At 38.8% G+C, this 15828-nt stretch overlaps 1 protein-coding gene across 1 annotated transcript in view; it reads right to left on the bottom strand.

The window, feature by feature from the left end:
• LOC126248502 (protein unc-79 homolog) overlaps positions 1-15828 on the bottom strand; it is an 875350-nt gene that overhangs the window by 473593 nt on the left and 385929 nt on the right. The window contains exon 26 of the mRNA XM_049949540.1: positions 12371-12516. Coding sequence (XP_049805497.1) covers positions 12371-12516 — 146 coding nt within the window. The remainder of the gene's footprint in view (positions 1-12370; positions 12517-15828) is intronic.

The following is a 15828-nucleotide window of genomic DNA, read 5'->3' as shown; positions in this document are numbered from 1 at the left end:
GATGGGAATTTGATGAGATGGTAGAGAATCCATGGGGAGGAATGTAAATAGATGTAGAAAGTTAGACGGAGTGCGTAGCATTCCAGAATTTGGAGGGAGTTACAGAACATTGATGGGACAGATATCCATGCAACATATGCATAGCAGAGGATGGGTTGGATCAGGGTTTTGTAGGTGTGGAGAATACTGGAGGGGTGTAATCTTCATGTTTGGGCTGTCAGTAATTTTGGCGTATTTTTGGCTTTCTGTTGGAGGGTTAGTAGGTGAGCTTTCTATGTTAGTTACCAGTCAAGTGTTAGTCCAAGATATTTTAGTGTTTTAATTAATTGGATAGGCTGTTTGTAAATGGCAAGGTAAAAGTCATGGAGACAGAAGGTGTGAGCCATTCATCTTATAAGTATTTCCTGGGTTTTGGAGTGGATAATCTTGAGGAGCCATTGGTGACACCAAGAGGTAGACTGACTGAGGTGGATTTGGATGGATCATTGGGATATTTAGAGTGTAGGGTAGAGGGTGAGGAAAGTGGTGTCATCAGCAGGACGTGGGCTAGTGGATGTGATTTGGGCATATCACCAGAGTAGAGGAGATAAAGGAGAGGAGAGAAGACAGAGCCTTAGGGTACTCCTACACTGTGTTGGAAGGTACAAGAAATGGTACTGTTAATACCAACAAAGGATGGGTGATTAGAGAGGAGTGATGCAAAAGGCAGACATAGTTAACTGGAAGTTCAGATGTCTGGAGCTGGAAGAGGAGTCAGGAATGGCAGAGATGGTTGCAGGCTTTCTCTAGGTCAAGAGAGACAAAAACAGCTGATTTATGGGCGCTGATTTGGTGGGATAGGAGAGGGGTGAGGTGAAGGGGCTGGTCATCAGAGGAGAAATTTGGATGGAAGCCATTGCTGTGGAGGTGGTGTTGCTTCACGTGTTGATGGGTGTGGTGGAAGTGTATGGATTCAAAGTCCTTGCTAAACACTGAAATGAGGTACATGGGGCAGCAAGAGGAGGTATCAGTAGAAGGTTTGTGTTGTTTGGTGAAAACTAGAATTTTGGAGGTTTCCCATAGTTGAGTACAGTAAACTGTGGAGAGGATAGTGATGTATAGGGTGGCAAGGATGACAAGAAAGGAGGAGGGACATTCTTTGAGGTGTTAATAGGTAATGCAGCCATAACTGGGTGGAGTGTTGTGTTTCTTTTTGTGGAATTCTTGTTTTATGTCATGTGCTGTGACTGGTGTATTTAATTCTATTTGTGATGTATGGTCCAAATACTGGAAGCTGGGAGCTATGGGTGGGATAGTGGTGTTTGTGTGTTCATGGTTGGTAGGGAACAGAGAGTTATCAAAATGGGGGTCATCGGGAATGGAGAAAATGTCAGACAGATAGGATGCAAAGTGGTCAGCTTTGCTCTGATTGTCAGGTAAGGGATGGTTATTGTGGAGAAGCAGGTAGTGAGGGATGGGGTTACTGCCAGTGAGTTGACTGAATGCTTTCCAAAACTTGGAAGAGTTAATGGGAACTATAGCATAGAGTCTGGTTCATGTTCATGCCAGTCTCAAGATTTTTTCACATTTAATAAATTCCTGATGTCTCTCTGTATTCACTAGTGGCATATCCCAGTCACAGGTCTGCAACTAGAAGGAGTACAAGGGACGGGATTCTTGGAGAAGGAGCCGGGCTTGTGAGTTGGGGGTGGGGCAATGAGGATATATGGTGTTGGCAGGAATGTGGGTAGATATAGCATCTGATAAGGTCTGATTCAGGAAGAACATGGCATGAGGGATATTCTCAGGTTACTGGAAGGCCAGGGGATGGCTTTCAATCTGGGTTTCCAGACTTTCTGGTAGGCATTCCAATTGCCATGAGAGATATCTTGGAGAATTTGATACACGTTGGGATGGGTTACATGGGGATGAGGTAGTGTGTAGGAGACAGTGAGGAGAGCAGGTAGATGGCCACTTCCAACTGGAACAAGGATTTCTGCAGTGAGGTATGAGAGGAGATTGGGAGATGCTAGGATGACAGTTGCAGTGGTGTTGCTTTCAGGATGGCTGTGTTGTGGGATGAGAACCATGTCAATCTGCAGGGAGTCTGTAAACTGACACCACCATTGGAGTTCTGTAGGGGATCTACTACAGCTTTTGGGGCCAACAGGAATAATCAAGGTGGAAAAGGTATGGTTGATGTGGATGAGAAAGTCAGAGAGGTGGGGTGATTAGGTCAGATGTAGATAGTGGCACAGGAAATGATTAGGTTTTTGAAGAATTGGGTAATGATAAGGTGTTCAGTGGGAGTATTGTATTAGGGTTGTGGCCAAACAGAGATGTTCTTGTGGTGGGCAACTGCAACCCCACCTCTGGCCAGGGAAGGGGATAGTCTGTTTGGTGGAGGATAAAGGGAGAGGTTTGGATCGTGTGATAGGACTGGAGCAATGTTTCATTAAGGATTAAGGTGTGGACATTGTGTTGGAGGAGAATAAGAATTAAAAAATGCTTGTTGGTGGGGTAGGAAGCAGATGTTGGGGTACAGGATGTTGTAGTGCTGCTGTGTCATTATAAAGGATAAGATGCTGTCGTGTCATTATAAAGGATAAGAGTGGTGTTTGAGGGTGATGACTAGAGGGGTTTAAACTAGGGTGTCAAGTTGGGTGAAGACGAGGTGGCCCTGACTGTGGGAGTTGGTGGCTTGGGTGTTGAGATAGTTCTTGGAGTGGATAGCAAGAGAGATTTGTTGGAGGGTGTGTTGATGTTGGAATTGATGAATGTTTTAGAGGATGACTGTCATGAACTTGATGATGTCTTAAGCAGGGGGGTTGGGTGGAGGAAATTGTTGAGCTGAATGTGTGAGTGGAATGGATCAGGACTGTGAATTCAAGTTTGGTTGATGAGGCTTGGCTTTGCATTTTGCATACTAGGTGGGGTGGGAATCATTGCAATGTTGCAGATAGGAGGGGAAACAAGATTAGGCCACTGTTTAACAAAATAGGAGGCTTTGCAGTGTGGACAGGTGGATGGTATTTTACAATCTGCAGTTAGGTGATCATTGTAGTGAAGACACTTTTGACAGTTTTAGGAGTGAGGATTGGATTTGAAAGGTTCAATCATATGGCAAAGGTGGTATATCAGGGCTCCTGCTTCAAGGAGAAGATTGATGGTGTTGACAGAGTCAGTGAAACACAAATGAGGCTAGTTGGAGAAAGGTCATTGTTGATCCAAAGGGATTTTTGAACTTGTAAATTCAGGTTGTTGTTCAGTTCACATTCCACCTCTTCACCTGTGATCTCAATGTCAACTTTAGTGATCACTGCAGTGAAGGTGGGAGGATCACAGTAAGTTTGGGGTTGTGTAGCATGGGGTGGTATGGTGAGAGTTGTTAAGCAGGCTTTGGGACCTAAGGTAATGCAAGGAATTTTGGACAGGAGGTCAGTGTGAAACCTGGGATTCAGGGACTTCAGTAATATAGAGTCTTTTCTTGGGATGATATGTTGGATATGGAGGCTTGGCATGTAATTTTTGATTTTTAGGGTGTGTGAATTGGGTTTGAGGAATTTTTGAGCTGGGTTGGAGAGGATGAAAGGATAGATGTACAGAGGTGGGTTAGATGACACACTCCATGTGGTGACAGAAGGAGCAGGGGATGGACGCGTATAGATGATTGACATTGTGAGATGATCCATGATGGCGAACAGTGATGAGTGGTGTTGATTGGAGTGAGCAGTGCAGAATCAGTATTGGGATGACAGCGATGAGCTATGGTGGAATTGTAGACAGTGCGATTGTCTTCAATATGACAGGGATGGCAGGAGCAATGTCCAGGATGATGCAATGGTGCTGAAAAAGAGATGGAAGAGGTGGCATTGGTGGTGGCGGAAGTGGTGTCAGTGGTGAGAGGGTGGTTGATGGGTGATGTATTGGTGATGTAAGTAATGGCAGCGGCAGCAAGATGGAGGCAGTGGCAGTCACGGTGATCCACAATATAAGGTGATGTGTGATGTCAAACACACACACACACTCACACACACACACACACACACACACACACACAAAGAGAGAGAGAGAGAGAGAGAGAGCAGAAATCCAGAAATCTTGATGATGCAAATGTGCAGATGGCACAAAGAAGGAAGTCTTGAGTATGCAAATAACACATGGAAGAAAGTTTCAATGGCACACGTAACACACAGATGAAAGTCTCAAATACACAACCAAACTACATACACAAACATGTAGGGGTGCAAGAAGGAGAGCAGGAACAAGAAGACTAGTATCAGGGAATATCCTACCCAATCTAGTCAGTTGGTGGTGAGGAAGGATGTGAATTGTGAGTGATGTTAAAACAGAAAAAAATTCCTTGCAGTCAAATTGGGTGAATGTGTAATGTGAATCACTTCATGTAGGTGACTACTGATATGTGTGTAATTATATCAAAGAAGTATGTCATGTATAAATGTATCTACAAACATTACCCATCCATTGGTTTCTATACAATTTAACAACAGCAGTTGAAAGAGGATTATATTAAAACCACAGTTTTAGATACACCATTATGTACAACTAGAGGTGTTTATGTGAACTAATCACCCACTTAGATGTTGTAATTTCCATAATTATTCACTCCTATCAGTACTAAAACGAACACTGGATGCAAATAGGTCTTGATTTAAAGTACAATATTTCCAGTTTAATTAATAACAAAGAAAAATTAAAGCTGATTACCAAGCATAGTGACACTAGTTGCTGAGCAATTAAGGAGCTTATGTGGAATAAGGTGTTTTCACATCCAAAATAACAGAAGGATGCTTGTTGTTATGGTATTAATTGATGTTAAAAATAGTAAACTATTAGATAAACCATACAAATGCATGTAAATTCAATTATAGAAGCCCGCAGAACATGCCTACTCACAAACAGTGTTGGATGTGGATAACTATAACTACATTGTTCATGTCAATGTCCCACATCTCTTGATCAACCACCACAGGTCTTCAAATGTCTCCCAAAGCCAAGAAGCTCTCATGGTCATCTGCTAACTGAGCAGTGCCCCACCATGAGACACTTGACAGCAAAAATTCTTGACATCCTCTAACAAATCCATACACCTACCCTTATCACATGGATGCAACATCCTCATGTCTAAGGACACCATGGGCTCACCATGGCCACTTGAAATCATAGAAACATATTTCCCAAATTTCACCTATAACCATCTGCCAGCCTGTCCCATGTAACACGCATCACTGTTTGGACATTCAGTTTTGTATATGCCAACCCCTGATAAAAATTTCTCTTTTCAACATTGTTCCTCAAGATTAAGCCCAGACTCTCTGTGATACATGATGAACTTCATGATGGAATATGAATAGCAATTATGTACATATCAGTAGCCATCTACACAAAGTAGCTCACTTTATTAATTACTTGATTGTAAAACTTTTTACTGTTTTAAGATCACTCAGGACTGTAGCTACTTCTATTGTATACAGATAGAAAATGTATTTCCTTCAAATGGCTATTCTTGTGATGACATAAATAACCAGCTCCATATATAAAATGTGTGATTGTGGGATGGTGCATGAACAGAGGGCACCATATACATGTATTGCATATACTGAAGTCAGCTGTGAGATAACTGTAAAGAACAGCCTCAGTGGAATTTCAGCTCCAGAAGTGTATAGTCTAAGAGGAACCATCCTAATTAATGGCTGAAATGTGTTAACTTTATCTGTAACTATGTACCATAACTGTATTTTAATTGGTTCCTGTATTTTCTCTAGCAATGGAGATGGATAATCAGAAACTGGAATCTGGAGCTGCTAGAATAAACATAAACTGAAACTGTTTACCACATCTTCTTTCACCAATTATGAAGTCCATATTCAGCAGCTGAATCCAGCTAGCCAACTGGAGAATGCCACTTCCAGACCTACATGGAGCCATGAGCCATATTTGTCCTTCCTGCACTGAGACTTGGCCCCTTGACACTATGCCTCCTGGAATTGGGCATGGTGGTTTGTTACTGTGATTGTGCTCAGAGACTGTCACCTCATCTTGTGGTCCTTAAGACATAGATTTCATCACACAGTCAGTGAATCAGACATTCTAGATGTACAGCCTAACTGTCTTGCCTTCCCTTATCCTACCAGAAGTGTTAAAAGAAGACAGTTACTTTGACTGCTAAACTATTTTGAGTTCATATTAATTAATGATTGAGGACAGAGTAGAGTGCATTTTTATTGTTATTAATAAACCTATTTTCTGTTGTCTGTCTGGGTGTAATTTCTCCCACATGGGACCCGGTGCTGTTTACTTCATCCTGGACATTAGAACATGTGGGACATGGTTCTTAATAGGCTGTGTGATCACCACAGATGGCAATGTGTGCACTGCAGTATGTTCTCATGATGGGCACAATGTTGTTGAGAAGTTCATGTGGTAAGGCATTCCATTCCTCCATCAGCACAGTTGACAACTGCTAGAAAGTCATGAGTGCATTTGGATGTGGTGAAATACATGTACCCAATGCATTCCACATGTGCTCAATGGGATTTAAGGCAGGGAAATGGGCAGGAAAGTCCATTCACTGAATATCCTATCATTTCAAGAGCTCTTCCAACTGCACAGTTCTACACTGTCATGCACTGTCATCCATAAAAATAGAGTGGGGGCCAAATACACCCCTGAAATGATGCACATGGGGAAAGAGTACAGTATTGCAATAACAATGACCAGTTAGTGTACAATTTTCAAAGATCTGGAGTACAGCCATGCAATATACTTCCACACACCATAACACATGGACCATCCGAATGACCACATTTGTCAGTGTTACTGGGTGAATTACGAGTATGTACCCTCATATGGCAAGAAATGGAGGGATGGGGACATGATTTGGGGGAAGGGGAGGGGGGAGGGGGAAAAACCAAAATTTTATTTTTGCTGTATCCTGGAATGTAGTTGTGGAATTTTGAGAAGTAGGCTAGAAACCAGATAGCTTGTTTCTGGCAAATTTTCCCAAATGTGCCCAATTTGTAACTGTGTCCAAAAGCAACAGTTCATTGTCTTAAGACAATCCAGTGACCAACAAAGTTTATACGCAACACAAAAGCTCAATGATAACTCAGCAAAACATTATTACAAATGAAATGTAGATTGAGGTGTTAATACTTAGAACATATTCGAGATGGAACACAAGAAGTACTTGTTCAGTGGCAGTTGATTAGATGTATAGTGCCCAAATCTGGCTTGTGTAATGTGTAAAAATTAATTACTGCCATTGCTCTATCAGTAATCATGTGTCTGCACAAGAATGGTTCTCTGCATTGTGCTACCATGTAACGTTCAAAATACGACCTATCTGTTCTAAAAACAGAATATTGTATGTTGATGCACTGTGTCAGTCCATACTACTTTGATCTGAAGGGTTACTTTCATTTGCCAGTAAGAGATCAAAGGGAGAAACAGGATGAAAAGAAATATCTTGGTGGTGTCCAAGTTGTAATGTATGTATCAGTGTTTCGAAAAATACCACACTCAGGCAAATTATATTTAAAAACGGTGTGTAAGGGTTTTTCTTTTTGGAGTAAAACCATTAGTCACTAAAACAGTCTGTATATCTGCTAATGTTAATATCTCTTATTACACTTTTTACAGATAGGTAATCTACATTTCATCAACACAGATGACACATCACATGAATTCATGGCATTTAGAATTACAAATCAATGATCTTCAGAAAATGTGTTACAAACAGCAGACCAGTTGCCCACACCACAGTGACTGAGGCCAGTTTTAAAAGTGTTAACGCAGTCCATAGTCCATTGATTTTTCTGTTGCTCAAAGTGCCAATAGAGTAATTCAGTGTAGGATCCAGATAGTATCTGTAATTGGTGGGATAACCAGTTTGTATCTTCTTTCAAGTGGACTGCATGATCATTAACTCAAGCCCTACTCTTTCTCAGTATCTTGAATAGCAGGAACATATTAAATTTTGTCCAGTGTAAGAATTCAAATAAATATATTGCACATAATCTACCATAGTTTCATGAAGAGTGAATTAGTGGAATGTATGTCATTTTGATAATATATGTGTTTTACATGGGTGAGTTTGTGCACAACATATAAGTTTGTGCTGCTTTTTCCACTTAGATTTTCAGTGCGCCTGTCCCTGTTTACACTTTCATCAGTTATTATCCTAAGGAATTTAGTATATATGGTTTTTTTCTGTGTGGTCATCAGTGTAAAATGTAAAAATGCACACCAGCCAATGCTGGTGGTAGCCAACTGTCCTCTTGCAGTTTAATTTCAAGCACAGAATTCAGATGAACCCAGTTGCACAGGTCTATACTCAAGAATGTAATCTAGTCTGCTCTATTCATAAAACATAAATACTAGTATTTTCATTCTGATCTTTTTTAACTTACATTTAAATAAAGAGTATTATTAGTGTTATTATGTAAATTTATTTCTGTAAATATTTGGACTGAAGTATTTACTTCCAAACTTTCAGTATTATTATCCTTGAACAATAGAGTTGTATCATCTGTGTAAGTAACAACATTCCCATAATTAACAGCACTTGACATGTGATTTGTGTATTGGGCCAGGTACTGATCCTTGTGGGCAGAGAAACAAAGTGGAGTTGTTTCATCTCTGTAAGTAACAATATTGTCATATTTAAAAATGTTTGAGATGTGATCTGTGTTTAATATATTAAATGTTAGGCCAAGTATGGGTCGCTGTGAGCTGAGAAGCATAGTGTCTTTGCTTTAGATTTTATCCTCTTTGCTGGTGATTTTATAATTTCTGTGTATTAGCCCCTGTTTTTGAGATATGATCAAATTTACTCTTCTGCTTCCCTCATACCTTACATGGCTAACATTTGTACTAATGTTTAGTGATCCATACTGTCAGACACATCTGTGAGACCCATAAATATTGCTACTCACTTCCTTAGTCTAAACTGTTTATGGAAATCTCAATGACATCTATGATTAGTACTATGGCACGCTTACTATTCTTGAAATCAAATTAACTTTTTTGATTACACCATATACCTTCTGCACTAGTATGAGGCTTTGTGCATAAGCTCAAACTTTTTTAAAAATAAGTGAGAGAAGTGCTAGGGGTCTGTAATTTTCTGTTTTTGCTTCTCTGGCACATTTATCATTTTCAAATCAAATTAGCTTTTATTGATTATGCTATATATCATCAGAAGTGCTATGAGGCTTTGAGTATAATCTCAAATGTTTTTGTATGACTGACAGGAGTGGTATTTCCTGTTTCATATTCATTACCCTTGGTTTTATTTCTGCTGTCTTCAAGTGATTTGGAAACTTTCCCTCCATAAATGATATTTGTACATGAAACACTTTAGAAAATATAGAACTCTGGAAATGAATGAATAATTTATAGTAGCCCTGTAGATCAGACATTTGCCAATATGGATTCTGTGTTTTGGCCATACTTTTCACTTCAGTTTTATGTAAAATTCGAACAATGTCAACAGGAGTGATGCTGGTACAGATTCTAACTGGCTACAACTTTCACCCAAGGTGAATCTAATGGACAGAAAGTCAGGTAATATTCTATAATCGATTCAGAGATGCTTTATATATGTGATAAGAGTGTTGACAGATTTGAGCAATTAATGCACTATAAATATTATTCTCAGTTTTCATTTTCAATGATTTTAGAAGAATACAAACTCTTTGATTACAGTCACAATTTTTCTTTAATAATGGAGTTTGGAATTTTTATATTTTTAATGAGACCTATTACTTTCTTATAAATGAATTTCATGAAGACAACATAAGGAATACATATATAATTTTATTATTGCAATGAATAAATGTTTTTGCATACAGAATGTAATAGTATCTCCAACAAGGTAACTCTTAATGTACTTCCAGAATGAGATTTTCACTCTGCAGCAGAGTGTGTGCTGATATGAAACTTCCTGGCAGATTAAAACTGTGTGCTGGACTGAGACTCGAACTCCTGACCTTTGCCTTTCACGGGCTAGTGCTCTACCATGTGAGCTACCCAAGCATGACTCACACCCCATCCTCACAGCTTTACTTCTGCCAGTACCTTGTCTCCTACCTTCCAAACCAAACAGAAGCTCTTCTGCGAACCAAGCAGAACTAGCACTCCTGAAAGAAAGGATATACCAGAGACATGGCTTAGCCACAGCCTGGGGGATGTTTCCAGAATGAGATTTTCACTCTGCAGCAGAGTGTGCACTGATATGAAACTTCCTGGCAGATTAAAACTGTGTGCTGGACTGAGACTTGAACTTGGGACCTTTGCCTTTCGCGGGCAAGTGCTCTACCATCTGAGCTACCCAAGCACAACTCACACTCTGTCCTCACAGCTTTACTTCTGCCAGTACATTGTCTCCTACCTTCCAAACTTAACAGAAGCTCTCCTGGTTCACAGCAAAGATCCCAAGTTCGAGTCTCAGTCTGGCACACAGTTTTAATCTGCCAGGAAGTTTCTTAATGCACTTGTTCCACTCCATAGCTGTAAAACACTTCTTATACCCAGGAGGCCAAGGAACACAGTCACATAATCTTCACCACTACAGCCAGTACAGTAACACAGAAGTTTACCATGTAGGTGGCGACAAACATTGTTGCTCCAATGAAGAGGTTTCCAGAATCAGAGTTTCAGAATCAGCAGTCAGTTGTGGAAACAACCACAACTGCAACATATCAAGGTAAGAGCTACCCATCAGAAATTTCTCACAGAAGAAAAATGGACCAAACACCTTCATCTGTGACACTGCACATTAACCTACAGCAAATCTTGTTCATGCATCAAAATTTCATGAGATTGTTCAGTGCCTCACACTCTGACATTGTGGCAATTAACCTTTCAAGATAAATAGAAGGTTTCTTCATCATTTGATATCAGCTTGGAGGAGAAAAGTTCATCCTCAAGCACTTCCTGCATTGTAATGCAAAACTGAAGCCATTGGCCTTAATCATACAGTTTTAATTGTTGCACAAGCTGCAGATGGTACAATTTGAAATGTAAACACCATCACAAAATCTTCCACACAGTTTACTATGGTATTTTCCATAATTTCTTCCAAATGCACACTCCATCTTTGTAACAGATATACACCTCACATATTTCAACACACAAAATCTCTTGTCTTTCTTTGTAACCATTTTGGCAAGGCACTGCACATATAATTACAACTGGTGGGCACAATGCAGACCAGAATTTTCTTCAAAGCAAGTCATGAACAATTTTGGCCTTGTTTGATTACATGAACTCCATAATGGCTGCAAGTGGTCTCCAAGTAGCCAAACATAACCATTTCCACGCAATGATCAGTTCAGCTGGACCAGAGCACCCAGTCCATTTCATGTAAACACAGCAGCTTGCAACGTTCCTTGTTGACAACTTGGACCCATGGTTTCATGGGCTCTGTACCACACTCAAACCCTGATATCAGCTCTTACCAACTGAAAGTGGGACTCATCTGACCAGGCCACAGTTAGGGTTCAACCAATATGGCAATGAGCTCAGGAGAGGCACTGCACGCAATACCGTGCTGTTAGCAAAGGCACTTGCATTGGTTGTCTGCTACCATAGCCCATTAACACCAAATTTCACTGCTGGCCGCAGTGGCCGAGCGGTTCTAGGCGCTTCAGTCTGGAACTGCGTGATCGCTACGCTCGCAGGTTCGAATCCTGCCTCGGGCATGGATGTGTGTGATGTCCTTAGGTTAGTTAGGTTTAAGTAGTTCTAAGTTCTAGGGGACTGATGATCTCAGATGGTAAGTCCCATAGTGCTAAGAGCCATTTCCATTTCCAAATTTCACCACACTATCCTTTTGGATACATTAATCATATGTCCCACACTGATTTCTACAATTGTTTCATGGAGTGTTGCTTGTCTGTCAAGACTGACAACTCTATGCAAATGCCCTGCTCTCAGATCTTAAGTGAAGGCTATTGGCCACTGTGTCGTCCATTGTGAGAGGTAATGTCTGAAATTTGGTATTCTCAGCATGCTCTTGACACTGTGAATCTTGGAATATTGAATTCCCTAACAATTTCCAAAATGGAATGTCAAAGGGATCCAGTGTTCAAAATCTGTTAATTCCCATAATCACTTTGAAGGTCTTTTTACATGAACCATCTGAGTACAAATGACAACTCCGCCAATGCACTGCCCTATTATACATTGTGTGCAATACTACACCATCTGTATATGTGCATATCACTATCCCATGACATCTATCACTTCAGTGTATAGTACCCCTGTATATTAGATATTGGATAATTAATTCAAAGACAAATGACAAATATCACTCTTTTGGTATATAATTTTACAACAGAATATAATGTAGCATATTTCAGTATACCTGGTCTGCTCTGGATAGAAACTGCATCATAAGAAAAATTAGAAGATGCATTGTCTCATGATCTGCTTCTTCCAAATTAATGACACGATTTAAAAACCCAAGAAAATTTCCATCATCTGTTCCAACCAAAGAGTGAATATGACCATCTGAAATTTATAAGAGAAATGTTAGTTATAAACATATAAAAACAGAAAAGTCTACAAATTTGCAATGCATTATGAAACTTATTGCAAATAATCCAGAAAAAAACTAAGTAGTGCCTAGGCACAAACTATGCCAGTTCTGAATGTATACCTTTCTCTTCACCTATACAAATATGAAATCATATATTCTATTATAACACTTCATATGTATATCGTCCTCATCTCTGCTCTAATTGCAAAAAGTAAACTTATAAAAAGCTATAGTGCATGTTACCTTGCTCGTGTGTGGCATAAATTTACACTGAAATATGGCAAGATTGAATTATCTTTACAACAATGATGTAATATTGTCCTCATCCTTATTAGCATGAGGAGTTATATATGTTGATACATCCAATCCATCATGCTTCGATTGTCATTTTTAAGTAGGATCTATCAGCACGTATAATGGCAGTAAGCATGAGGACACCATTACATTTTAACTATGAGAAAAATTCAACTTTTAACATATTTATTTGTAAATGTATAGTACACACAATACAGATAACATATGTGCATTGTTTTGTTTCCCTTTTTAAATATTTTCTCTATCATGGATGTTCATCCTGCATGACAAAAGAAAGTAATCTGTTGTTTGACCTTAACTGAAATATACACACACAGAATTTTAAAGAGCAAACCTCTTAGCAGTTCACACGTATCTCTTATAGTGTCATCCACAGGAATTGATGAGCTGTTTTATGATGCTCTTATGCTTGTTAAATAAATATACTTTTTCATTTGATCATTTTCGTCTTTTCTATGAATCCTTCCTACTAAAGGTAAAGATGCCAGGCAAAGGAGCAATATTCAAAAACTGATTAAACAAAGGTTCTGTAAGCTACTTTTTTGTGGGTGAAGCCTTTTTCTTAAGATTCCTAAAATGAATGTTAGTCTATTATTTGCCTTTCTTACAAGTAATTTTATGTGCTTATTCCACTTTAAACTACTCCAGATAAGACTCCAAGATTTTTAACAGTTGTGACTATTTCTAATTATTAAGTGTGGTTTGTTATTCCTTAAGGTCTTATTTCATTCACTAGATGGGAGTGTGTTACTGTATCAAATGCCTTTAAGAGGTTGAGGAATATGGTAGCAACCTGGATGCCATTATCCATGTCTATTAGAAAATGTGAATGACCTGTGCCCTTTTACTCAATAGTTTGGAATTGCTCATTAGTGTAGCAACCTACAATAAAAAGCTGCTTGAAGGTAAGTAAGATACTCCAAATACTGTACACATATTTCCCACCATGCAGGTATACCATTAATACTGCTTGCTTTTCCTCAGTTGAGTGGTGTTAAACAATGTTGTACCCCATGACACTTGTCTCAGTAACTGTCACTTTTAAATTCATGCAGTGATTCAAAGGAGAAAACCACACTACAGTGTTGCTTAGTGAAACTGTTTTGGAAGATGGAATTTAGTATTTTTATTTAGTTTTTTTATTTTTTTATTTTTATGTAGTATTTTACCCTTTTCTGTATCATCCTTCATGTCAGTTTAAGTATGATTACTGAGTGACTGGATTCATTTATTGACTTAAATACTGAGACACACAGAATTTTTTATTAGGTCGTAGATACTGTTACTTTCATATCACGTTTGTGTGGACAGTTTCAAAAATCTGTTTAGAAATCCAGATTTAGGTATTCTAGCAGTTTCCTCAAACCATTTGAGGCAATTACCAGGAGGATTCCACTGTAAAGAACAGGGCCAATTTCCTTCTCCAATCCAGCTTTGTGCTTCAGTTATAATGAACTACTTATTGACAAGATATTAAATTCCAGTCTTCCTTCTTTCTTTTCCTTGCACTCATTTTATTTTCATTCACATCCTTTGCTTACCAAGCCTTTTCCTTCATTTAAATCTGCAATAAAGCTTTCTTTGCTTTCATAGTAACTTTCTAACATGGATATTCAACCACAGAGGATCTGTTCAGTTTCCCACCACTTTGCTTTGAACATACTCACATGAAGGAGAGTGTGCAGTATTCTTGAATTTTATTTATTGATACTCCAAATTTCCAGCCACTGAGATGAATGTTTTATGTTGCCTGCTCAGGTAATATAATAATATGATCCCTGTTGTACTGACTAAGCTGAATTATCTACGCACCTCACTTGACATAGCTTTTAGTATGTAAAATCACCAATGTTCTAACACTTATTGGCTCTGATTCCTTCCTTTATGTTAAAAGGATTGAAAAGTTCAGCTCTATGAATTCTGATCTTTCTCTAGTGCATTCATTCTCTAATTCTTCAATATAGTTTTTAATAAACATTTTAGTATAATATGAGTCACTTGTTCTAATCACGTGAAGATCTTCCATTTTATAGCTCAGAAAATTTATATACAACATTTTCTAAGTTTTCCTTGAGGCATTCTAGAACTACATGTAGCATGTGGTCCTCAAAAGCATCCAATTAGCACATTTGATCCTACTGACACTTACTTTCACATGAACTATTTTGAATTTGGAATCTGTAATAACCTGCGCATTTATGATCAACTTCTCCTAACCTTGTGAGGCATATTGAAACAACAATTTATCATGTTTCTGCTATTTAGTTTTTGTTTCAGTTAACACTATGCAGAAATGGTCACCTTATGTAAGTGACATATTCTATGATCTTATCATGGATAAACCTGTATTCAACATTTTCTCCTTGTGACCTACAATTATGAATGTTCTTCTCTGTCTTATGGTGGCTGATCTGATCTTCTTTCCAAATAGTGCACGAAATTAATCACTGGGTCAGTGGAATACTTGCATAGGCATGTTGTATATACTCTGCTCCTGACCTGTTAAGGAACATCCTTAAAAATCTCCATCTGACAGAAAATGTTAATATATGTGTTTATGAAATCATCACAGTGCTTTTTCAGCTTCTGGTGGACACTCTTCCTGGCTCCAAATCAGAGGATCTAATCAGCTATTGGAATTATGCTGAAAGTCACATGTTATGCTTCCATCTTTTAGGCAAGGCTAGTTAGCATTACCACCTCAGCCAACCATCTAGAAGAACCTAGAATTGTCTCTGAAAGCTGGAAGCAGTTATCATTTGTGCTGACATAAACCACAATGTGTAGTTTGTTATTCCAGTGATATTTGTAACAACTACCAAAAATCTCCTCTATACCTTAGACAAGACACCTGACACATTGGCCATGCTTCCTATACTGCAAGCTACATAAAGGACTACATTTACTAGCATATTACTGGACATCCCCATGACTGCTCTACCAACAACCTGCACTTGTATGGATCTTTT

The sequence above is a fragment of the Schistocerca nitens genome, chromosome 3, assembly GCF_023898315.1.
Source record: "Schistocerca nitens isolate TAMUIC-IGC-003100 chromosome 3, iqSchNite1.1, whole genome shotgun sequence".
In the NCBI taxonomy this organism is placed as follows: Eukaryota; Metazoa; Arthropoda; class Insecta; order Orthoptera; family Acrididae; genus Schistocerca; species Schistocerca nitens.
The sequence above is the reverse complement of the archived record's forward strand: the minus strand, read 5'-3'. Positions and strand labels throughout refer to the sequence as shown.